Raw genomic sequence first — 26,453 nt, 5'->3', positions numbered from 1 at the left:
AGGTATCTGGGCTGCCGCCGGCCATACTAAGTTAAGGGCTACAAGTTGCTATCTACAACGTGGGTTAAGTTGTTGCGTTTTAGAACCTTATAAATGCTTCCCCACCTGATATCAGCGGCCATAAAAAACGGGATTGAAGGCTGTGTGCGCTGAAAACAAGCGTTTCTATGCGAGTGTCTGTCCTAGTTTGTAGACGTAGTGAACTCTTCCACAACTGTTTTACAAAATATTTCCTTTTCGTGTGGACTTCCACAACTGTTTTACAAAATATTTACTTTTCGTGTGGACAAAATATCATACCCAAAAGTGCCTTAGATTAACAAAAAGGGAAAGGTATTCCCCTCCAGTTGTTCTTGTTTGCCACTCCTAAACTGAGATGAAATCAATAATCATGTTAAGCAGTGTCCCCAGTCGGAAGGAAAGTTCTACGCTGGCTACCAGGTGGTCATTTTTGGATGCCATAAAGGTTGAAGGCAAAGGGTTGATTTTTTTTTTTAATTCCTTCAATTTCAACACAACTGGCTGACACGCCATAAAATGATTATATACATTCAAGAAAAGGGTCTAGTACTTAACTCGTTAAAAACGCCTCAGCAATAGTAATTTTTCATAAGTACATTCAGCTTAATACATCAGTATCTTCAGTGTTGCTGCATTTCTATTTACCTTGCTTCAAGTGACGAAATCCTAATCTCAACCTAAGGAGGGAATCACTGTTCAAAGTCTGTGACTTTTATCTACCCAGCACCACTCCCAGGGAGGCAAAGTGCATACAAACACCACATCTTTTGTGGATACTAATTCTACGGGAGAAGGGAGTCCAACTCTGCTGGTTAACATACAGGCTGGGATTCAGTGATGAAGGCTGGCTGCCGGACGTCCAAGTCAGCCTTGGCCAGTTAACCTCATATGTCTTCATAAAACGTGAGAGACCTTCAGGATAAAAATCTTAAATTGAAGAAAGTTCTTCATAAAAACAATATTCCAACAGCTCATTTTTAATGGAAAAATCACGATAAGTATATACAGATAATGTGAAAGGTGGTTAATGACTATACTTAGTCTACAGTCGAGTAATTCATGACTACAACAACCAAAGATTATCTCTTTTTTTTTTTTTTTTTGTTCACTGGAGGCTCCAATAACGGGCAAAAATCCACATAAAGGCCAAGCCTTGCTGAATACAAAGACGTCGATGAAAAAAAAAAAAGGGGGGGGGCAAGGAAAAGTACTTATGAATTTTAGAGGAAGCGAAAAATAAATGTGCCAGGTCATAGTTTGTGGGAAAGACATGATAAGGTAGAGAATTCCAAAACTATGAGGTGCAGGGAAAGAAACAGCCATCACAACGGCCCACCCTTGAGTTGCCAACGACCACACAGTAATCATGTGACGCAGCAATCTGCTGAGTATTGCGCTGTCTAGCTAGTGGTGGTGGTGGTGGTGGTGGTTGGGGTGACATAAGCAGCCAGCTCTCGGGAACAAAACCCAAAGTAATACCTGCAGAAGAGGGATAGTGAACAAACACTATGACGTAGAGCGAATGGGTCAAGTTTTGATGCTAACCCGGGAGAGGTTACAAGTCAGACCGCTTTCGACACAACTCTCAAGTAGGGATGCACGGCTAGAACCACCCTAGACGTGAGAGCAGTACTCAATACAAGGACGGGTCAATCCTGAGTATAAACGGAGCAACTGTTTGGAAGAAAAGAAATTTGGACTTTAAAACAGGACTACCATTTCCCTGCAGGCAGACTTAGCTATTTCCGTAATATTCGGTTTCCAAGACGGTGCGGATGTTTGAGAAATATCTTTCATTTTCATTGAGTCAAGGAGTGGAATTACAGCTCTGTCGAAGGAGAGAGGAAATAAATGACACCATACGAATAATAAGTCTGGACAACCCCAACGAAAACACATCTGATCAATACTTCACAGGTTCACAACTCCACCAGTCATCCAGCTGGTTCTCAAATCCACTAGTCACTCAGTTGGTCCATAACTCCAGTTACCCAGCTGGTCCATAACTCCAGTTACCCCGCTGCTCCAAACACCACTAATCACCCAGCTGGTCCGTATTTCCACCATCAGTCATCTCACTGGTCCAGTCCGTCAGCGGGAGACACGCTGGCGACAGCGCGGGTGGTGTGCGTGTGTGTCTGGGGCCGTGACGCAGCTCACGGCCCACGTTCCATTGTCCAGCTTTTGGGAGGGGTTCTTGTCTAGTCTGCGAACCTTGGCATCGAGCAACAGACTGGTACGCAGTTACATGGGGTAGCCAACCATTAATATAAGCCACCCTGTCACTGGCAGGGTAGGGCAGGGCAGGTCAGGTCAGGTGTTCACCAACGATGTCACACACTTCAAGCTTAACCCCTTGAACACCAATACAGTAAGACCCTTAAGCATGACGGTACAATTCCGGTATGATGGCCTGACTTCTGACTTGATCCTTAAGGGTCAGGTGAAAGGCCAAGCCATCATACCAAAGGGTCGTACCCTTGGATTCAAGGGTCGTGACGTGATAAAGACTCGTACCATCGTCCTCAATCACCCCAGTCATGCCGAAGGGCCGTACCATCGTGTTCCAGAGGCTAACACACACAAAAATATAAATACGTAGGTATATGTTCCAAAGATTATCAACACAACTTCACAACAAAAAAGGCCAACGCCAACAATATCAATCAACATTCTTCTGGCCCCAACAACAGGAGGAGCATTTACTTGATCTCCGGGGAATTTCCATTTCGGTTGCCATACGTCTCGGAAAGGTGGTAGACAAAGGCGGTGAGGGAGGCCCAGCGTTGGTCCATGACGGTGGTACATGGCGTTAACTGGCTCTCCGTGATGGGAGCGCACTCTGCAAACCTGTTCATGACAACAACTAAAGCCACGAGTCGTCCAGCAGCAGGAGGAGGGAGGAAGGAAGACTCACTGGCTGGCGTACACACCACGCAGGTCACCTGCCGCACTGCTGCACGCCACCACCACCACCACCAACAACAACCATGGTAACGATTGGCCCGCCTGGATCATGCTACCACCCCACCCCTCATGGGCCAGAGGAGAGGAGAGGATAGAGAATAGAGGAAAGAGACCTACCTACCAAGAGAGAGCATCTACTAACTTAAGAGAACACCTACCAAACTTAAGTCATTTACTTAGAACATCTACCAATCTATAAAAAGCATTTGATTACATAGAGCACCTACCTACCTTGAATGAGCATCTGCTTACCTACAGCACCTACCAACCTAAAAAGGATATCTAATTACCTACAGCACCAACCAACCCCTTTGTCCAGTCTGCGAACCTTGGCATCGAACAACTGGCTGGTACGCAGTTACACGAGGTAGCCAGCCAATAATCCCAGCCACTGTCACGGACAGGGCAGGGCAGGGCCGAGCAGGTCAGGTGTTCACCAACAAGGTCACACAGTTCAAGCTTAACCCCTTGAACGCCACAACGGTAAGAAGACCCTTAAGCATACCGGTACAACTCTTAGGTATGATGGCCTGGCCTCTGACTTGATCCATTAGGGTCAGGTCAAAGGCCAGGCCATCATACCAAAGGGTCGTACCTTTGTGTTCATGGGTTGTGAAGGTGATCAAAGCTCGTACCATCGTCCTCATGGGTTATGACGTGATCAAAGCTCGTACCATCGTCCTCAATCACCCTAGTCATGCTGTAGGGCCGTCTAGAGCACCTAGCAACATGAGGGTATCTACTTAACTAGAGCACCTACCAACCTAGGGAAAGTATATTCTTACCTACAGCACCTACCAAATTAAATAAACTATCTACTAAGCTAAAGCACTTACCAACACAGAGAATTTTGACACTAGGCAGAAAAATACCAGACTCACAATAAACAAAAGCACTGCGGCTTCGGTTCAGCGGCAGAGTTTTGAATGAATTACAGGGAATTTTAAAAAGACAATTCAAACACCAGGATGGTTGGTCATAGCCCTAAGATCGCACCGTCGTGCTTAAAGGATTAAAGGAACGAGAAAATGGATTATGCGATTTATGGCAGACAAGGGCAACAGAGGTATCTGCCATGAATGGTCGCACCATAAAGACTGGACGTTTTGAAATATCTTGGAGGCGTGACATCAAATGCCGCAAGGAGAGAACTGGAAGTAAACACAAGATTCATAAATATAAAAATACATGATCACTTCATCCTTTCATAAAAAAAAAAGTTAAGTGTGCGTGAAGCCATCTTAAACCAATTCTATTGCAACGTAGCGAGACGAAAACTGACGCAGAGCTTGAAAAAGCAATATCCAAGCAGAGATGATTGCTCTTCACCTCACTCTGGGAGTAACTTGAATTTTAAATAATAGATAAGCCATCCATAATAGGCCCGTATTGCATGACAAAAACACGAATCCGTTTGTGAAAAAAAATATTACATATTAACTGAAATGTAACTATATGACATTTGGTACAACTGACCTAAAAAGTTTTCAAAAAAATTCTTCCAACGGAATTTGAGCTTTGGTACGGAAACGATACATTTTCCATATGCAGCAATGACTTTAACCTTCGATCTCTCGATCACAAAATCAAAAGCTATCTTTCCTTCCCCACAAAAACATGAAGGTCGTCTTTAGAAAATCCACCTAACAGCAAGTATGTTAAGGTAAGAAAGCGAACTCATCATGTGTGGCTGTGAACCTAGCCTCTGCCCTTCTGACCCAAACTCAACCAGGAACTTTCTTGTCCTGAGGGAAATGCTAATGCTGTATGTTATTTGACATGCATCCCCATCAATTCGAATTACCGACCGAACTGCAGCAGTTCGACCCTAAACTTATTTGAACTCTGTTTTCTGATAAAACGTCATGTCATATTTCAGCCAGCTTTCTGCAGCATCCATAAGGCAAATGACCATCCAACATATGAAGGTGAGCAAAAGCGTTTTTACACGGTTAAATGATGTATCAAACTCATAAGAAGTCTTAAAATCATCCCTACGCCTTGCCTCCTGCGAACGCAGGATCATTAATAATATCAGACTGTGGGCTCTGAGGTCCCCTAACGGACACTAAATAATAGACAAACGGACAGACAATAAAACTGATTACTACAGGGCACCACTAAATTTTCCAGGGTGGTACTGGTGCGCAGAAACGATATCACGAAAAACTGCTCAACAAGCAGTAGTGACGCTGAACCTTGACCTTCTGATCCTAAAATCAATAACGTTCTTTGTTTTCCTCCAAAGTGACTTCACGACAAATGTTTAACAAAAGGGGACAAAGGATTCTGCAGTCATCCAGCGCCATCCTACTACGAAGACGGAAATGCTGGATATCAAAGAGCCACTCAAATTTCTTTTTACGTGATCTTAACATGAAGAGAGAGAGAGAGAGAGAGAGAGAGAGAGAGAGAGAGAGAGAGAGAGAGAGAGAGAGAGAGAGAGAAATACATCGATAAGGAAGCAGCTTAAACACAGTATCAGTCACATCATGCTTAAAGGAACAACCTAGCTGATATGGACTCGTGACAAAGCATTTGAAAAAAAATCAATTTGATTCGGGCCCCAAATTAAAACGAAAAACCATACTGGAAAAATACCGATCCTACGTGAGGCCGAGAAGGTTTTGATATGATTCCAACGGAAATCCTGTGCGTCGTTCGTCTCTCATGTTCCAGAAGCATCTCTCTTAGTCTATAGACTACAGCACTCTTCAGTGTTGGAAGAAGTCATAAAAGGGGAGGGATTTCATGTTTTAAGGCAACATGCCACTACCACATATACCTCTTTCAATATTAATAACTTAAAACGCCACCATCGATACCAACTAAATACACGCGTTACCAACATACTTCAAACGCTGGCCACATGAATTCCTCTACAACCTCACCTGGACGGGCGAACTTAAGCAACTGTGTGTAAGGTGGTCGTGCATTATAACCTGAAGACCTGCAAAACCTGTCATTATGTGTCACTTCTTCAACCTGTGTAGACTACTGTTCTAATGATACACCACATGTGGGAAACACTGGTGAAACTCACAACTCAACCACTCTTACACTGTCACACGCACCTAAATTTACTCTGGCCCTGAATAACACGTGCATTCACCTTGATATCACGTTCACAGACGCTAACTTCTGTTCCAACTTCCAAGAATGATTAAAAGAGTTCCATCATCACGGACAAGGGATGGGCAACTACCATAATCATAACAATCTTATATATATATATATATATATATATATATATATATATATATATATATATATATATATATATATATATATATATATATATGTTATTTCCAGTAGCAGAGGAAAGTGGACGCCTATGGAGTTAGTTCTTTAACGAGGCTGCACAATGTACTCCCAACGATACAGGATCGCAAAAGTGACTTTTCATTTGCGGTGTAACCTCTTTCAGGTAGCAACTGGTGACACTAAGTATCTATCTCATATATATATATATATATATATATATATATATATATATATATATATATATATATATCTTTCTTTTTCATACTATTCGCCATCTCCCGCGTTAGCGAGGTAGCGTTAAGAACAGAGGACTGGACCTTTGAAGGAACATCCTCACCTGGCCCCCTTCTCTGTTCCTTCTTTTGGAAAATTAAAAAAAAAAAATAAAAACGAGAGGGGAGGATTTCCAGCCCCCCCCCCCCCCAACAGTCGCCTTCTACGACACGCAGGGAATACGTGGGCAGTATTCTCCCCTATCCCCAGGGATAATATACATATATATATATATATATATATATATATATATATATATATATATATATATATATATATATATATATATATTGGAAAGGATCACAATTTTGCGCGCGATCAAGATATTCCTATGAGGCCACGACATTCCTATGAAACACGATAAGCTCCCAAGTTCCCATCGTCTCTTCGATGTATATCAACTGACTTTTATTTCTCTCTTGTGTCTCCCCTGATGATGTGATTATTACACGAAAGTGCACTTGGGAACTTGTGTTTCATTTTCCCCGTGGACTCGTAGAAATATAATATATATATATATATATATATATATATATATATATATATATATATATATATATATATATATATATATATATATATATATATATATATAATATATATTTTCCCAGGGGATAGGGGAGAAAGAATACTTCCCACGTATTCCCTGCGTGTCGTAGAAGGCGACTAAAAGGGGAGGGAGCGGGGGGCTGGAAATCCTCCCCTCTCGTTTTTTTTTAATTTTCCAAAAGAAGGAACAGAGAATTGGGCCAGGTGAGGGTATTCCCTCAAAGGCCCAGTCCTCTGTTCTTAACGCTACCTCGCTAATACGGGAAATGGCGAATAGTTTGAAAGATATAATATATATATATATGGACTGAAACAGGGGATGTCAAACGTCTGGGGTAAACCAAGGAAAGGTCTGTGAGGCCTGGATGTGGATAAGGAGCTGTGGTTTCGGTGCATTACACATGACAGCCAGAGAATGGATGTGAGCTGTTGTGGCCTTTCTCCGTGTTTCCTGGCGACAGCCACGCTGTCGCAGGGGGTGGCGATACTTTTTCTTGTGGGGTGGGGTGGCGCTGGGAAATGGATAAAGGCGAGCAAGTACGAATATGTACATGTGTATATATGTATAAGAGAATGGATGGATCTTCGTCTGTTTCCTGGCGCTACCTCGCTAACGCGCGGAACGGCAATTAAGTATGATTAAATAAATAAATAAATAAATAAATATATATATACATATATATATATATATATATATATATATATATATATATATATATATATATATGTATATTTTTTCATACTATTCGCCATTTCCCGCATTAGCGAGGTAGCGTTAAGAACAGAGGACTGGACCTTTGAGGGAATATCCTCATATGGCCCCGGGGATAGGGGAGAAAGAATACTTCCCACGTATTCCCTGCGTGTCGTAGAAGGCGACTAAGAGGGGAGGGAGCGGGGGGCTGGAAATCCTCCCCTCTCTTTTTTTTTTTTATTTTTCCAAAAGAAGGAACAGAGAAGGGGGCCAGGTGAGGATATTCCCTCAAAGGCCCAGCCCTCTGTTCTTAACGCTACCTCGCTAACTTGGGAAATGGCGAATAGTTTGAAAAAATATACATATATATATATATATATATATATATATATATATATATATATATATATATATATATATATATATCCCTTGTTTAAGTCAGGTATCCATTTATCAACCAGCCCTAGACACTAGGAGCTTTTCACCTTCCTGTGTATGTCTCCGTCTGTATGCTTGACATAAAACGGATTGCGTCAAAAGGTTCCATCTTAGTACAGAGACTGGTCCGATATCATTGCATCTCTCTCTCTCTCTCTCTCCCTCTCTCTCTCTCTCTCTCTCTCTCTCTCTCTCTCTCTCTCTCTCTCTCTCTCTCTCTCGTAAAAGGTCAATCAGTACTCTTCTGGGTTCTTCGCGCAGTGCAATGTGACCAAGCAAAGTTCACTTCAAGATACAAAGTTCATCAGCCTGTGCGAATAACTCATGAGAACGTACTGAGCAAGACGGTCCGTCCCAGCCTACAGCTTTAAACCCTTCAGCACTACGGTACGACCCTTAGGTGTACCCTTAACTCTGGTCTAACCCTCAATGGTCAAAGGCCAGGCCTTTCTCATACCTGAGGATCAAACCATCATGGTGAAGGGTAGCATCTTGGTGCTTGAGACTTGTACCCTAATGCGCACGGGTAGTACCCAAGTGTTAAGGGTAGCACCCTAGTGCTCAAGGTTAGTGCCCTTGTGTTAAGACCCTAAAGTTGCTCAAGGGGAGTATCCCAGTGCTCATGGGTAGCGTCGTCGTATTCAAGGAAAGAACCCTCGTCTTCAAGTGGTTAACCATTGTCAAGGACACGGCCAGGTAGTGTGACCTGGGTCGCCCAGACGTTGACCTGGGGGTCAACATGAATAAGACACCAAAGCTGTCTAAATGTTCACTCTCACTTACCTATTTACCTACCTCATGCTCCGAGTTCTCCTCCCTACTTACCTCATGACCCTTATCCTCCCTCCCCTTCCTACCAACCTATCTCAGGTCCAATCCTCCCCCCCCTCCCCAGTCCTCCCAACCTCATATTCCCCCACATACCACAACCGTCCTTGCAAATCACCTACTCACCTGCTGATTGCCTAAACTGGTACTAAAAAAATCAACTGGCGTCATCAGTGTATATCTTTCCGACATAGGTATAATCAATACAACATTAATTCAAATATTTTTGTAAAGAGCGATACACATGTAATTATAATTCCAGTATCCACGTGCGAGGAGACATGCATCTGGAAAATTCTTATTCTAACCTGAAGAGTGAGCTGAATGGTGGGGTCAATGGAAGAGAACCTGAACTCAGAAGCGCTCCAAACTACGTCAGCTTAGCGCACACTTGCTGCGGCCTTGTTTATAAGACACGTGACTGAGCGGCCGTCAGCAACAAACCATACAATAACTAAGAAATTGTTTACTGCGATCGTCAGCCTTAGGTCAAGCACGTTTTCTGTCAACTTTACATCATTCCCGGTTCAGTCAGACGCCAACTGCCGAGGCTGCCTCAAGTAATGTCAGAGAAAACGGGTAATAACCGCCATGCTGGTGGCGGACCTTATCAACTGTCAACGCTTTATTCATCAGAGTATTTATACACAAAAACTGTCTAAAGGTCAGTTTAACTGAAGGGCACATAAAAGAGGGTACAGTGCACAGACGTGAGAGGGTGAAAGGTAGATGGGAGTGGCTCAAGGACCTAAAGGGCCCTCATCCCTTCGGACAAAGAGGGAGTAGCGTTACAACATATTTGATCCTCCTGCACTTGAAACAATACACCTTCAAAACAGTGTAAATGTCACTTTATTATCAACTATAAACTATGTGACTTTGGATAAGTGTTAGTGCATCCCTGGATAACACTACCACGTATAATGGGCACTAACCGAGCCAGACAAGAGACGGTCTTCTCGGATACACAGCTCTCGCGTAACCAATAGATAACTGTACAAGTTGATTAATATAACTAAAAGGATTTAAAGCTTAAAGCATATAGAACCGTATGAGTGTGTGTGTGTGTGTGTGTGTGTGTGTGTGTGTGTGTGTGTGTGTGTGTGTGAGAGAGAGAGAGAGAGAGAGAGAGAGAGAGAGAGAGAGAGAGAGAGAGAGAGAGAGAGAGAGAGAGAGAGAGAGAGAGGGGGGGGGGGTGAGGACCATATCCGTCCTTCCCGACTACATGGACGTGTCCAGCCAGGGAGGCCATAGCCACCCTAATCCCAACTATTCTCCCTGGACTACTACTACATGGTACGTGACCATATGGTAATATTATGCCCTTCATCAGTTTTGCTGCTGTTGCTGCAGCCGCTCTCCACTCCAAAACTTGAAGCAAAACAAGATAAAACATAAAAAAAATACGTTCAATGGCCACCAACTTCAAGGTATACTGGCGTCAAATAAAACCATAACGTTAGGAAGGTACTACACCATTATGTACATAAGTGTAACAGTTCCACCTCTGCACACCCGAGTTAAATCAATTAATCAGTTTCCTTACATCTAAAAATGTGTATTTCAACCCTTTCTATGAACATCAAATATAATGAAAACTGAAAAAAAAAGAAAAATCAAAGCTAAGGATTAGAATTCACAGTTCTGCACAGCAATGTCTCCAAGGACGAACAGGGAACTGAGCTCCATATTGAAAACCAAACTGATGATTAAAGAAGATACTACCCTTTTCAAGCTGGACCGACACCTCCACACTCCAGCTAAGGCTGAGAGAAAGCTACAGAAGAAGCATGTGAAGAACACCTAACATCATGCACTAAAATCATTGAAGCTGAAATTCATGAACTGAGAAACATCGAAGTTGGCTTGAAGCGCAACAACACTTCGGAAAGGTAGGCCTCAGAAACTTCGTCACCAGAGTATAAACAGCTGACATACAATTCTTTCCATCTTCGAAGCAGACTCTAAGATAAAAGAAAGTCAGCAAGTGTGATAAAATACGAAACTATTTCAACAAAATAAATCTGAGACTTAAAGATGGGAGACCTATTAAGGCTCTATCTGTGGGCAAATTCAAAGTTCAATATCTTACTCCAGGTATGATCTGTCGTCAAATTCAAGTTGACATCTTACTACGGGTATGGTCTGTGGGTCAGTTTAAGTCAACATCTTTCTCCGGATATGATCTGTGGACCAGTTAAAGTTAATATCTTACTCAGGGTATGATCTGTTGACTGCTTCAAGTTAATATCTTATTCCGGGTATGATATGTGGGTCACTTCAAGTGAATATCTTGATCTTGATATGACCTGTGGACCAGTTAAAGTTAATATCTTACCCCGGGTATGATCTGTGGACCAGTAAAAGTAAATCTTATTCCGGGTATGATCTGTGGACCAAAGTTAATATCTTGATCCGGATATGATCTGTGGACCAGTTAAAGTTAATATCTTACTCCGGGTATGATCAGTGGACCAGTTCAATTTAATATCTTACTCCGCCCCATCACGTAATCATTCTGCGAGGCCAAAGGTAATAAGAAACTTGAGCCCTGGGAACGCTGGCACGGGTGCACAACTTTGATCCTAGCATTTGTATTTTTCTTTCCATATTTCTATACCACTATTTTATGTTTATCCAAAGCCTGGCCTAGAGCAGGGCTTTGTCCGAAACATGGGCATTTAGAAAGAGAAAAATAATTCTGATCCCTTTAAAAAAAAATGTCGGCAAATTGCATTACCTTTGGAATTGCTGGACTATTCTAATAATGTTGGTCGGTGGTCTTATTTGGCGAGGGACGTCTGCACTACACTCCTTATACTGTGGCGATATTCGAGTAAGTTTTACATTTGAGGGGATTGCTGTCTACACACAAGATGCTTGGTGCCGGGGCTAGGAGGCCTTTACATTTCCTTAAAAACAAAATTCTGAGTCTGCTGGTCCTGGGGCACTGTCACAGGCCCTCTCCAAGACCTGCAGCGTCGTGACCTGACCTAATGAGTAAGAGGAAACGATGTTTACACAAAGCCTCCCATCCTCATGCCTCAGTTACGTATTTTCGTTTGTACTAAGGTATATTCTTGCACACACACGTGTGTGTGTGTGTGTGTGTGTGTGTGTGTAAACGGGGAGAAGGTACACGTGATCCAGAAAATATGCAAGTCACCACACACAAAAGGTAACACAAAGACCCACAATCTTTAGTACTGCCTGACCATGTGTGTGTGTGTGTGTGTGTGTGTAGTACCTTGTCACCTACGAGCACCCATGACGAGATTCTGCCATTAGACACGGCCAGCGCGTAGTGCTCAACGCTGAAAAAAAATACAACTAAGAATGAAGAGTCGTGAGCTACACGTTGCCGAGAGAGAGAGAGAGAGAGAGAGAGGGGGGGGGGGGAAAGAGAAATTATATTTTCCTTCCAGTCTTCTATAAAGAACAATCCTCATAAACGTACAGTACTGCTAATCAGACAGTGTGTCAAGTGTTTAGCTGGAACCAACCATTAACTATGAACAGCAACATGAAGCATTCGACTGGCGAACGGAAGTGTTTTCTGTGTAACTGGTAACTTCAGACTCAACTACTCGCGACTGAACTACTCTCCAGCAAGTAACAAGATTGTCACGGCTGACTGGCCTGGCCAGGCCATCTTATCTAAGGCTGGTAACGTCATACTCCAAACACACACAGGTTTCATAAACAAGACCACCAACTTCCTCACCACTCTCGTGTCGAGATTCCTGAACCTCTTCGATCACGACGATGCGATGCGACCCTCCGAACACAACTGCAATCCCCTTAGATATGATGCCCTCACAGGTCAGGTCAAAGGACAGGCTTATCATATCCACGGGTCTTGCTGTCATGCCAAGGGGCTAAAAGTGCCATGAAGGCAGAGACCAGACTGCGTAGACAACAGCAGTACTCACATTCGGTAGGAGTTAATGGCCTTGGACATAGTGACGTTGAGGGCTGACACGGGTCATCGGCAGCAAATTCTTGTTATATGGGGTAGTTGCTATCAGACGTCCCTGTAAACAGCCTTCTGTGTGAGGTTGGTTAACCCCGGACGGTAAGGTGCCAGACAGCCAAGCCCCGTGGCGTACCCAGATGTAGCCCAGCCGAGGAAGGGCAACGGGAGTGAGGTCGTAGTGATGGGCGGGTATTGATCAAGCCACCACACACACACAATCAATGGTGTTAAGTCCAGTAGCCTGGCCAATCCACCAATGCCACCTTGTATTCTCTGCACTCACCAGCCCCATTCAATAATGTCAGGGCGCCCTCTACTCCTCTGGGATTGGACAAGACTCTGAGGCCCTCGTGGGCCAAGACACTGGGCCCTCACTGCCTGTCAAGATGCCAGCCCTTAGGAAACCAGAAGCACTTAGCGTTACCGTGAGATGTCAGGAAGTAGACCCACGCGCTGGGTCAGGGTGGGTGAGACGAGAGAGGTAGTGGGGATGTTGTGGCTTACATGGCCTACACTGGCTGCCACACCCTCTGCTATAGCCAGCTGATCAGCCTCACCAACACCACTGCACCACACAACGGCCCACCCACTCCGCACTACGCCTCAAATACGTCGCGCTCACAGACAGAAACGAGTGGATCAGAGCAGCGAGATCGCGGCACCGTCCGAGCTGGCACCGCACGCCTGACTGAGGGGCGACGCCCCCGTCTAGTGGGGAGGTGCTATGGAGGAGGGGGCGGGGGAGGTGCTACAGAGACGGTATGACTCACGCGTGAAGCCCCTGGACCTTACTTACCCTGGACGATGGGTGTCACTTGGAATAATGAGGTGCATCATGGAGCGTGACAAGAAAGGGCAGGGTGCCTGGGTGGCGGCGTTCCAGGCAGTCGTGCCTGTTCCGATAATAACGTAGTGTCCTCACGTCTCAGCGTGCTGGCCGCCGACGGTTGCCATGCGTGGTCGGGGGCCCGGCCTACCGCAGTCCCCATGACATCATGACCAAGGCTCTTTCACTCATCCCAAGAGCGAGTCCTTCATCCCCACCCGTGCTGATGACCACCACAAAAGGAGATTATGGGGTGGGTATGGGGGCGTTGCTGGTGTGGGGGGGAGCTGGATAAGACGTGATGGTGAGGTGGGCAGTTTGGAAGCAGCGGCAGCGATCAATACAGCAGCAGCAGCAGCGCCGCACCACCACCACCACCACCACCACCTACCTCTCCCCAGCCACCATGTGCCGCCCCACACACACCACACACAACAAAAACACAATAACAAACCCACTCCGCAACAGTTCAGAGATACAACAGTTCTCCTCCCGTTCAATTAACATAATCAATAACAACAACACCGAATCGGGTGACGATGTCTAATAGGGAGAGCATTGCTACCAGACACTACCAGCATCTGGTATGACTCTCCGTTGGGAATGACGTAACACAGCAGTCAGCCATCCTCTTGAGTCATAGCCAACAAGTGTAACTATACATCCTACCCACCATTCCCGCCAGCTGGCATTGTCACCTTGGCCAAAATCAGTGAATGTCAAGGCCGCGCCCGTCCGGTTCCTCTCCCTCTCCCCCCTCCGCCACGCCCCTTCCCGTCTCCTCCCAGAGGCAGGCCTCGTATCAAACACTGCCTTCTTCTCCACCAACATCCTCCCAACCTACTCCGGTTCCCCTTCCTCGAACTGAGGCAACAATTCCCATCAACCATGTTACGTTTATTTTGCTACCGACTCCTGGGGATAATCTATTTCCATCTATGAGTTGGCCTCTTTCCCTTTAACCGCTGCCGTTGCTGGGGGCACTGTGGACCGTGTATGGGCGCGTGTGGAGGCTGTCATGTGAGCATCGTGGACACTGTCACTCTCAACCCGGGGAACAAGTGCCAACATATCCCGCTCCCATCAAGAGTGGATGGCGGCATCCTTTACATCCTGAGAACCTGTCACGCGCCACGCCCCCTGCTCACTAGGAATGGTCCTCCACATCCTAGGCAGGAGTCCCACACCACGCCTAAACCAAGAGATAAAAACAAGAGATCCTCCACATCCTAGGCAGCAGTCCCACACCACGCCTAAACCAAGAGATAAAAACAAGACATCCTCCACATCCTAGGCAGGAGTCCCACACCATGCCTAAACCAAGAGAGAAACAAGACATACTCCACATCCTAGGGAGGAGTCCCACACCACGCCTACACCAAGAGAGAAACACGACATCCTCCACATTCTGGGCAGGACTCCCACACCACGCCTACAACAGGAGAGGACCCAGACATCCTCCACCTTCTGAGTGGCTCTCCCGCACCACAGATGTATTTTGTCTCAAGCCGCAGTGTCATGGAACACTGGAGTAAACTACATACCACCATGTATTGCCAAGGCGAAAGCTATCAGGACTTTTAAATCACGGCTGGATAAATTACTTATCAGGGCAGAGAGCTATTAAAGAATAACTATAATAAGCACGTTTGTCGACTTGTCTCTTGTAATACACAGAACCGGGACTACAAGGAGAACTAAAGTTGACCAGGCCGGTTTTCATTCATAATTTCTTGAAATATTAGTGTGTCACTATACTCTCTCTCTCTCTCTCTCTCTCTCTCTCTCTCTCTCTCTCTCTCTCTCTCTCTCTCTCTCTCTCCCTTACTACATTGTGCTCCTGCAAAGCCATTTTCCTCCCGGTGGATGGGGAGGAGCCTTCTGTCTTACTACCTTTATACCTCTTTACAGTGGTGGTTAGGGAGAACCCTTGTTTCACTATCCTTTATCCGTTGACAGTCGTGGACGGGGGAGGAGCCTTCTGTTTTAGTATCCTTTATCCGTTTATAGTGGTGGGTGAAGAGGGGCCTTCTGTTTGAGTACCCTATACCCGTTGATAGTTGTGGACGGGGAGGAGCCTTCTGTTTTAATACGCTAAACCCGTTCATAATGGCGGGTGGGGTGGAACCCTCTGGTTTCCCATCCTGTTTCCATCTACAGTGGTGGGTTTGAAGGAGCGCTGTGTTTTACTATCATGTTTCTGTCTCTATTGGTGGGTGGAAGGAATCCTTCTGCTATTTTACTACCTAATCCTCTAGCTAAAATAATGAGTAAGTCTGCTTTACTGCCTTCATCTACGTCAACTCAGACTCTATTCCACCAGCAGAAAACTTTCTTATGGACCTCAGGTCTCCTGTTACCTAACTTTATTAATACAGCCCCATAAATCCAACTATGAGTTGAATCTAGCATTAACTACATCTGTAAGCCCCCCCCCCCCCAGAAAATAAATAAATGAATAAATAAAATAAGAATAAGAATAAGAAAAAACAAATAATATATATATATGTTTAATGAACTACGATATTACTCAAGCACAGAGGAACGGGAATTTCCCCTAGGATTCACTGATGTGCATCTGTGTCTTTCAGCCAAAAGCCATGTTCTCTTAAAGAACCAGAGGCAAACAATTGCTTTCTGCGTATAATGAACACCGCAACATTTCAGCCGTTCCAGTTCCAAAGTCCATCACGTTCTCACGGCAAACCCTTAAGCACGGCGGGAAGACCCAAAGCTCGACGGGACGACCCTTGGACACGACACTACGACCCATGGATATGATGGCCTGGCTATTGATCTGACCCTTAGGAGTCACATCAAAGACTAAGCCTTCGTTACATCTGGGGTGGTATCATGGTGTGGTTAAACTTCTGACACAACGACCTGACCCTCTGCCACCAACACCAACCTGCTCCCGACGTTGATGACACACTGGCCAAAACAATGAGGCTGAGTGAAGAAGAGGCACAACTTGAAAACAGTTGTTGGGCGGCTGGTTGGTAAGCTGGCTGATGGTACAAGGGTTAGTGCAGCAGGCTTATCTGTACCTTCAAACGTCGCCTGCAAGATTAAGATTTACACCTGTATTACATCCTTCGCACACCACTAGATATGTTTATGTCTGAATATGCTGCTGTTGTGAGAGATGTAGAGGATAAGGCTAGCTGACGAGTGTTGCGAATCTGCCTTGTCAAAACAAACAAGAGTATCTCCTGAACGCGTATAGTTTACAAAGGAAGATGAATGAAAGGTCGTGTAAGTATTAATGTGAGTTACAGCGATGCTAACAAATGAAGAAAAAGGGATGATATCTGTAAACAAGAAAAGTAGGTAAGACTAAATAAACTAATAACAGACCTCACAACAGCATCATATTCAGACATAAACATATCTAGTGATGTGCGAAGGATGTAACACAGGTGTAAATCCTCATGTGCAGGCGACGTCTGAAGGTGCAGATAAACATGCATAACTGTAAAAGGGCGGACAGGAATGCACCAGAGAAGGACCCATGCATTAGGAAGGCGGACAAGACTGAAGTACCCGTGCATTAAGAGAGAATGTAGGAATGCACTAAGGTAAGACCCATACGTTGGAAGGGAGGCAGGAATGCACTGAAGGACCTATGCATTACACGGGCGGCCAGAAATGCATTAAGGAAAGATTTGTGCATTAAGAGGGTGGGCAGCAATGGATTAAGGAAAGATTCGTAAACCAGAAGAGTAGGCAGAAATGCACTAAAAGGGCCCCATACACAAGTAGGGTGGGCAAGAACGCATTAAGGAAGGACCCGTGCATGAGGAGGGTGGGCAGGAACGCACAAAGGACCCGTACATGAGAAGGGTGGGCAGGAACGCACTAAGGAAGGACCCGTACATAAGTAGGGAGGGCAGGAACGTACTAAGGAAGGACCCGTACATGAGGAGGGTGGGCAGGAACGCACTAAGGAAGGACCCGTACATAAGTAGGGAGGGCAGGAACGTACTAAGGAAGGACCCGTACATGAGGAGGGTGGGCAGGAACACACTAAGGAAGGACCCGTACATGAGGAGGGTGGGCAGAAACGCACTAAGGAAGGACCCGTACATAAGTAGGGAGGGCAGGAACGTACTAAGGAAGGACCCGTACATGAGGAGGGTGGGCAGGAACACACTAAGGAAGGACCCGTACATGAGGAGGGTGGGCAGAAACGCACTAAGGACCCGTACATGAGAAGGGTGGGCAGGAACGCACTAAGGAAGGACCCGTACATAAGTAGGGAGGGCAGGAACGTACTAAGGAAGGACCCGTACATGAGGAGGGTGGGCAGGTATGCACTAAGGAAGGACCCGTACATGAGGAGGGTGGGCAGGAATGTACTAAGGAAGGACCCGTACATGAGGAGGGTTGGCAGGAACGCACTAAGGAAGGACCCGTACATGAGGAGGGTGGGCAGGTATGCACTAAGGAAGGACCCGTACATGAGAAAGGTGGGCAGGAATGCACTAAGGAAGGACCCATACATGAGGAGGGTGGGCAGGTATGCACTACGGAAGGACCCGTACATGAGAAAGGTGGGCAGGAATGCACTAAGGAAGGACCCGTACAAGAGGAGGGTGGGCAGGTATGCACTAAGGAAGGACCCGTACATGAGAAAGGTGGGCAGGAATGCACTAAGGAAGGACCTGTACAAGAGGAGGGTGGGCAGGTATGCACTAAGGAAGGACCCGTACATGAGAAAGGTGGGCAGGAATGCACTAAGGAAGGACCCGTACAAGAGGAGGGTGGGCAGGTATGCACTAAGGAAGGACCCGTACATGAGAAAGGTGGGCAGGAATGCACTAAGGAAGGACCTGTACAAGAGGAGGGTGGGCAGGTATGCACTAAGGAAGGACCCGTACATGAAAAACGTGGGCAGGAATGCACTAAGGAAGGACGTACAAGAGGAAAGTGGGCAGGTATGCACTAAGGAAGGACCCGTACAAGAGGAGGGTGGGCAGGAATGCACTAAGGAAGGACCCGTACAAGAGGAGGGTGGGCAGGAACGCACTAAGGAAGGACCCGTACATGAGGAGGGTGGGCAGGAATGCACTAAGGAAGGACCCGTACAAGAGGAGGGAGGGCAGGAACGCACTAAGGAAGGACCCGTACATGAGGAGGGTGGGCAGGAATGCACCAAGTCTTGTACAGCACACGTCTGCACACCACCATCTTACTGGGTCAATGCGGCTCCCAGACACTTGCTTAAGATCAATAATTTAGTTTCCAAGGCGGGCAGGCAGTCACCACCACCCACACCCACTCACCACCACACCCACCCGACCCACAGCCAACATCACCTGAACCAACACCACACCCACCATCACCTCCACCAGATCCCTAAGCCACCACACCCAGACACCAGCACCATCATCTTCACCACCACACCAGCCATCATTACCATCATCTTCATCACTACACCAGCCAACACTACCTACATCCAGAGCCACCGCCACAGCCACGTACACCTAAATCAGGACGCTGGAACTACATCTCTTGACTACCATATCCTAAAGAGTATGGCTTAACCTTCCTGAATCATGAGTCTCCATTAAAAGTCTTCCCATGGCTACTGTTCCTGATGCTTAGATATGAAAACGTTAGCAAGTCATAATACAGCTACCTGTCACCTGCTGAGGAGGAATCGAAAGTTAATACGGCAATTTCAGCGACTGAAGAAACATATCAAAGTCTCAGGAAACACATCAAACTTTACTGAGGAATATTTTCAATTCCTTCGCTATGAAGAGAATGTAAGATATCAAGTCATGTTCTGAATATGGGAGGAAAACACAACTGACCTTGATAAAAGAGATGCGTGACATATTTATGATGATAATGTCCTATCATGTGGAACACTCTGGAGAAATACCAAAGCTGAGTACTGAGAACATGCAACACGACAGATGTAAAGACCAATTACATCATCATTCATAACACCCATATTTTCCCGAGTGTAATACTGTCGCGAGTTAACTCTACCTAACATACTCCCACAGAGCCCAAGGAATAGTTGAAGTACAACGTCGACGACAGGTCAATGCGAGCATTGATTGGGTCAAATATGTGGATTCCTGCAGCAGGCTAGAAGCTCTAGAACTGTGCTTCCAGTACAACGTAGACGAGAGGTATAGATCGTGACACGCGCGAAAACTATCCCGCCAGTACGGCAAGGGCTCACGACCAGACGTCGCCATGATATACGTCACACACAGATTCCACCGTCGGCTAATAAACAGCTCCCGCTTTTGCTAACCCTGTCAATTTCCATGGGAGAACCAGAGTTACAACCCACTACTGTAAAGATCAAACTGGTACGAACTTCATATCAGTCGAAATGCCGACATATGATACCAATATTGGTGTTATCACCCCCATCTGCCCAAGCCGCTGGCCGGCAGGCGAGCACTGGGGCCGGATCTTATATGTGGCACACTCCACCTCATGCTGCCTACGTTAAAGATTACGTGATGTATAAAATATTAGAAATGAGCCTCTTATCCCCCTGGGCACGAAGGTATGAGCTCTGACTACACAGATACGACCCATGGGTATGTTACGTTAACCCGGCTTTTAACCTGCCCCTCAAGGATCTGGTCAAAAGCCGGGCCATTATAAGCAAGGGTCATGCCCAAGGGTCGTGCCATCATGATCTCGGGATTTCACTTCAAGCTATTTTCCGTGGTCCACGAGATGACTTCAATATGGAGTCTTCCATGGTAAAGATAAACTGGTTAAATCTAGTCCAGTCCGCACGGCTGTATTACGCTGGAGGCATGACAGATGAGGGTGGGCGAAAATGACATTTATGAACTTATCGTGACACATTTTTTAAAGATGTTTGTGAAAGATATTTTCATGTACACTGTTATAAAAGGAGTGGGATAGCCTTAGAATTTTATAGTGATGTTCCTGTTCTTGTTGATGTTGCTACTGCTGCGCTTCATCCGACAAAAATCGATGACAAGAATGGAAATCAAGATATTTTCATTTTACTTTCTCTTTTCCTTCATCAACGTCTCAGATCGTCGAAACCAACGTGTCATTAGGTCATTACCAGCTTCTCAGATCGTCACGACCAACTGGCTTCACAAATGATTTCCAACATCCATCGGTTTCAAGGTGTTGTTAAGACTCGCAAGGTCTATGCCTGGCTTGGTTTCGTGATACGATAAAACTCAATCCTTGTAACATCCGTCAGTTATATATTAACTCACTTCATCCTATCGGTAAGAAGGTTAAACACCTGCTCACCATGACGTGAGAACGCAACTACGAGTCTCGGACTATAATCATACTCATCTCGCTCCCCTTGACACAGATATACCTGACTATACAACTTTTTGCACACGGTCGAACACACGCACAATTCCTGACGTCATCCTCAGCAACCAACATCGGAGTTTGCGAGTAACAAATAAGAGCAAAAACAAAAGCAGCTGTGTCAGGCACAACAGACTCCTAATCCATCCCATCCTCTGGGTCGGGTGCACCAGCAGGCCAGACCATCCTCTGGGTCGGGAGCTGCAGCAGGCCAGACCATCCTCTGGGTGAGGTGCAGCAGCAGGCCAGACCATCCTCTGGGTGAGGTGCAGCAGCAGGCCAGACCATCCTCTGGGTGGGGTGCAGCAGCAGGCCACACCATCCTCTGGGTGAGGTGCAGCAGCAGGCCAGACCATCCTCTGGGTGAGGTGCAGCAGCAGGCCAGACCATCCTCTGGGTGGGGTGCAGCAGCAGGCCAGACCATCCTCTGGGTGAGGTGCAGCAGCAGGCCAGACCATCCTCTGGGTGGGGTGCAGCAGCAGGCCAGACCATCCTCTGGGTGGGGTGCAGCAGCAGGCCACACCATCCTCTGGGTGGGGTGCAGCAGCAGGCCAGACCATCCTCTGGGTGAGGTGCAGCAGCAGGCCAGACCATCCTCTGGGTGGGGTGCAGCAGCAGGCCAGACCATCCTCTGGGTGAGGTGCAGCAGCAGGCCAGACCATCCTCTGGGTGGGGTGCAGCAGCACCCAGACCATTCATATGATTAATGTGCAATCCTGTGATGGCCGTAAATAATGCATTCGACTTGGTCACCAAACCACATATAAGTGGAATTTAAACGGTTGTGTGATCTAAAATCCATGAATATTGGTATAAATGAAGAATATTACATGCTTTGTTTGCGTGTTGATGTTGTTGTAGGTAAGGGAGGGGAGACTATCATTCCCTGCTCTGCTGAGCTAGACAGAGTGCTTCCAGTTCCGCATCATTTTCTAGAAGGTCGCCAGTGTCATTTCTTCCTCGGGCCGTTCACCCGCTTCAGGCTGGCCCCATTTCAGGATAAATTACGACGCGTATTTTGACGAGCACGGACGGGGTTCATACTACGCTGTCCCTGATATAGGATGCTCTTCGCTTTGCTCGTTCAGGCAACGCCTTGACTAGAACGATAAATTGCATAACTCTGACGGGTAAAATATGCATCTCTCCCCTCTGCAACATTTGCCTTTCTCGTGCAAGCCCAGACATTTTTGGGGAAGCTGGTGTTTACATTTCCTTCGGTATTGATTAATCCAGACTTGCCGAACATTCTCATTCCCTTCCCATGATGACTAGACACTCTGGACAACCAATGATCGCAATGTTTTTTTTTTTTTTCTTCACTACTTCTCACCTCTCTCAACACCCACGACCAAGCCTGTGGTGGTTACCGGCGCTCTACTTCTAGGTCTTTCCTCAGTAGCCCCCCCCCCCCGGAAAAAAAAAAAAAATCCTGGCTTTCCAACGTAGGGTGCCTCCTGCGTTTGTCTCTGAGCTTGAGGTATCCTGGCCTCCGCTTTCAACATTATTTTCCGCAGTGAATTCTCCCTATCTTTCCATATCTGGGTCCCTCTATTGCTGTGGCAGTGCATACTAAACCTACTTGATCATTCTCCAATTCAGCATTCCCTGCTTGCGTGTGAGTGTCTGGGTTTCGGGCAGGAATGATAAGAGGCAAATTTTCACATAACGTGGAGCGAGACTAATGACTCCATTACACTTTCCCTTCCCTACAGAGATCCTGTTATTTTCGCGCTCAGAGATCTGAGCGCGAAAATAACAGGAATGTTTGCAGATCATATCCGATGCATACCATCTGCCTACATAGAACTTCTGGCTCCTATAATTTTGTTACAGGTTATGTTTGCGCAGTTGAAGTGCGAGTTTTTTTTGGGGGCAAGATATGCAAGGGATTTCTTGTTGACTGCTCAGGGCTGTCTTGCATATAAAATTATTCCAAGGCATTTTTTCAGACCTGGCTAGACCATCCACTAGGTGGGGCGTTGCAGCAGATAAGACCATCCTCAGGGTGAGGTGTTGCAGCAGACAAGACCATCCTCAGGGTGAGGTGTTGCAGCAGACAAGACCATCCTCAGGGTGAGGTGTTGCAGCAGACAAGACCATCCTCAGGGTGAGGTGTTGCAGCAGACAAGACCATCCTCAGGGTGAGGTGCTATGGCAGACCAGACCATCCACTGGATGAAGTGCTTCAGCAAGCCAACCATCTTCAGGGTGGGGAGCTTTAGCTGGCCAACCACCCTCAGGATGGGGTGCTGCAGCAGGTCAGACCATCCTATGGGTGGGGTGCTGCAGCATAGCATAATATTAGCTTTATTAATCATTCAGCACCAAGTGCCAAACTTCTTACAAATATATAAATCTGGCAATAGAATCTTGTTGACAGGAAATACTCGACATCAATAAAATTGAAGTTCTAATTCTATCACTTCAACGGGACGACACAACAAGGAAATCCAAATGTACACCCACGAGACTCTGTCAACCTATCCATCAAGAGCTAATTAATTCTACATTGTAGATTTTAACATATCTGAGTCAGAAACTATTCAGGTATGTATTGAAAACAAAATACATTTTTAAGCCTCTGCATGAAAATTTTTCAAGTAAGGATTTTGTCGACGCTCTCCATAACAATTAACGAATGATGGAACAAGTCTATCTATTATTCAGTGAAGCAAATAGACGATATCTGCAACAGTAAGATCTACTATGGGATTTGTTCACAATAAATATAAAACACTTTACTGCCCCCGAAGCATTTCTTGTGAAAATTCCATAAGTGCTCGACTTCAATTAAAATCTTAAAAAAATCCACTGAGAAATACAAACGATAAATACTAAAATCAATAAATTCAATATTCCAAATGAAATATCTACAGTAACAAATCAATTAATTCATATTTAAAGCCTGAAGAGTTTTTGAATCACGTGAAAAATTCATCCGCCCCCCCAAGTTTTTCAAGCCTACCAGTAGGATAGGTTGAGTTAGGTTATAATACAACCCTAACCCAACCTAAGCTAACCTAACCCGACCTAGTAAAACGGTGCAGGTTTAACAATGATGGGGAGGGGAATTTCTGAGTAGCTGGGACTAAACTGTAGGGCGAAAGCTCCCAGAAGGTATGAGCGATCTCAGGATCCCAAAAAGACCGTTAGCACTATCGGAAGGTATACGTAAGGTAAGATAAAGTCCCACACCAAGTTATGAGGGTGGAAGGTCTCAGAAATACGTATACATGTAGGGGTAGAAGACCCCAGAACCACAGGAAGATACAATTACGATAAGTCACACCCAAAACTTTTGTAAGGTATAGACAAGTATGGAAAGTTTCCAGACAGGGCTGTGTGGGAAGAGGACCTCCAAAAACACCGTAAGGTATCCACGTGAGGGAAAGTACATGTAATGACAGGGTAAGGGAATGATTTGGCATATGTTGCGCACGCCGCCGTTTTCTATGCCATCATTTTCTTTAAGGCTGCCGTTTTCTTCACCGCTGAAGCCAGCCTCAAGCTAACCTCGCAGAATGACGTTGGTCTCAGGTGGTGGCCGCCTTGAAGGTCACGGAAACAGTCCGGTATTACGCGTAATGGCTGTATCATCCAATCCGACACCTGCAGCAACCCTCTGCAGTGTGTGCAGAACAGCTGATCTAACTTACCCTCAACACGAGGATTACTCCTCGATGCTGGCAGTTAAATCTCCTACGTGAATGTGAATAAATGTGTGTGTGTGTGTGTGTGTGTGTGTGTGTGTGTGTGTGTGTGTGTGTGCGTGCGTGCGTGCGTGCGTGTGCGTGAGTATAAGTCCTTCAGTAAAGGGATACGGTCAACCTGCTACACATCCAACTGTCCAACAAACACGCAACAGCCTCACCCTCCGCCTAGCCCACACAAAACATCGAACAGGGCACTGACACTTTAGAAAAGACATTACCAAACCATGAACAAGTTAGTCCAATGATGTACAACATAGGAGCTACGTATGACAACCTCACAATATAACTAACTTGACAGTAACTACCCATCAACTTAAAGTCCTAACCAAAACACACCACAAAGAAAATAAAGACATTCTGAAACGGGTCAACCGTTACGAAGAAATAATATATATATATATATATATATATATATATATATATATATATATATATATATATATTTTATACTAATCGCCATTTCCCGCATTAGCGAGGTAGCGTTAAGAACAGAGGATGAGGACTGGGCCTTTGAGGGAATACCCTCACCTGGCCCCCTTCTGTTTCTTCTTTTGGAAAAAAATAAAAAATGAGAGGGGAGGATTTCCAGCCTCCCGCTCCCTTCCCTTTTCGTCGCCTTCTACGAAACGCAGGGAATGCGTGGGAAGTATTCTTTCTCCCCTATCCCCAGGGATAATATATATATATATATATATATATATATATATATATATATATATATATATATATATATATATATATATATATACATATATATATATATATTGGAAAGGATAACAATTGAGCGGGTGATCAAGTATATTCCTAAGTCCACGGGGAAATATTTCGGGAATTATTCACGTCATCAGGGGAGATACAATAAAGAAGTACAACATAGTAATTACCTGTATATCAACTGATTGTTACATTTCTTTCTTGTATTTCCCATGATGATGTGATTATTACACGAAAGCGCACTTGGGAACTTATCGTGTTTTATTCCCACGTGGACTCATAGGAATATACATACACACACACACACACACACACACACACACACACACACACACACACACATATATATATATATATATATATATATATATATATATATATACTCTCTAACACCCATTCTCGAAGGGCTCTCGCAGCTTAGGATGTGCCTACGTATAGCAGGGAAAGCACAGACTCCTTTGGAGACTGATGTTATTTGACGAGATTGTATTCCTAACATAGTGCATACAACCTTGTCCGAGGAGACTTCTCAATACTCAGCATCACCACAATCAGGTGCAGTTAGGTGACACCCCCTTCCCCCACCCTCCTCTCTCTCTCTCTCTCTCTCTCTCTCTCTCTCTCTCTCTATATATATATATATATATATATATATATATATATATATATATATATATATATATTTTCACTCACAGTAAAAATAAAATAACGTTATTTTTCCAGTCAGTTATAACGGTTTCCCCTGCCTCCCGGTACCAAAGAGGATCAACATATATATATATATATATATATATATATATATATATATATATATATATATATATATATATATATATATATATATAT

At 45.2% G+C, this 26,453-nt stretch overlaps 1 protein-coding gene across 26 annotated transcripts in view; it reads right to left on the bottom strand.

The window, feature by feature from the left end:
• Positions 1–26,453, bottom strand: part of Klc (kinesin light chain) — a 546,457-nt gene that overhangs the window by 334,087 nt on the left and 185,917 nt on the right. For 4 of the 26 annotated variants that reach the window (XR_011716963.1, XM_071695856.1, XM_071695890.1 and 1 more), the window contains exon 1: positions 2,728–2,927. The exons of 10 other annotated variants lie outside the window; for them this stretch is intronic. Coding sequence is in view for 14 of the 16 variants with exons in the window: in XM_071695856.1 (XP_071551957.1) it covers positions 2,728–2,879 (152 nt within the window). In the remaining 2 variants the exon portion in view is untranslated. Of the gene's footprint in view, positions 1–2,727; positions 2,933–12,966; positions 13,710–13,806; positions 14,047–26,453 lie in introns of those variants that run through there. 12 more of the 26 variants (XM_071695866.1, XM_071695909.1, XM_071695898.1 and 9 more) reach the window with 9 other exon arrangements.

Source organism: Panulirus ornatus, chromosome 4 (genome assembly GCF_036320965.1).
Source record: "Panulirus ornatus isolate Po-2019 chromosome 4, ASM3632096v1, whole genome shotgun sequence".
In the NCBI taxonomy this organism is placed as follows: Eukaryota; Metazoa; Arthropoda; class Malacostraca; order Decapoda; family Palinuridae; genus Panulirus; species Panulirus ornatus.
Note: the sequence above shows the minus strand (reverse complement) of the source record. Positions and strands in the feature narration are given on the sequence as shown.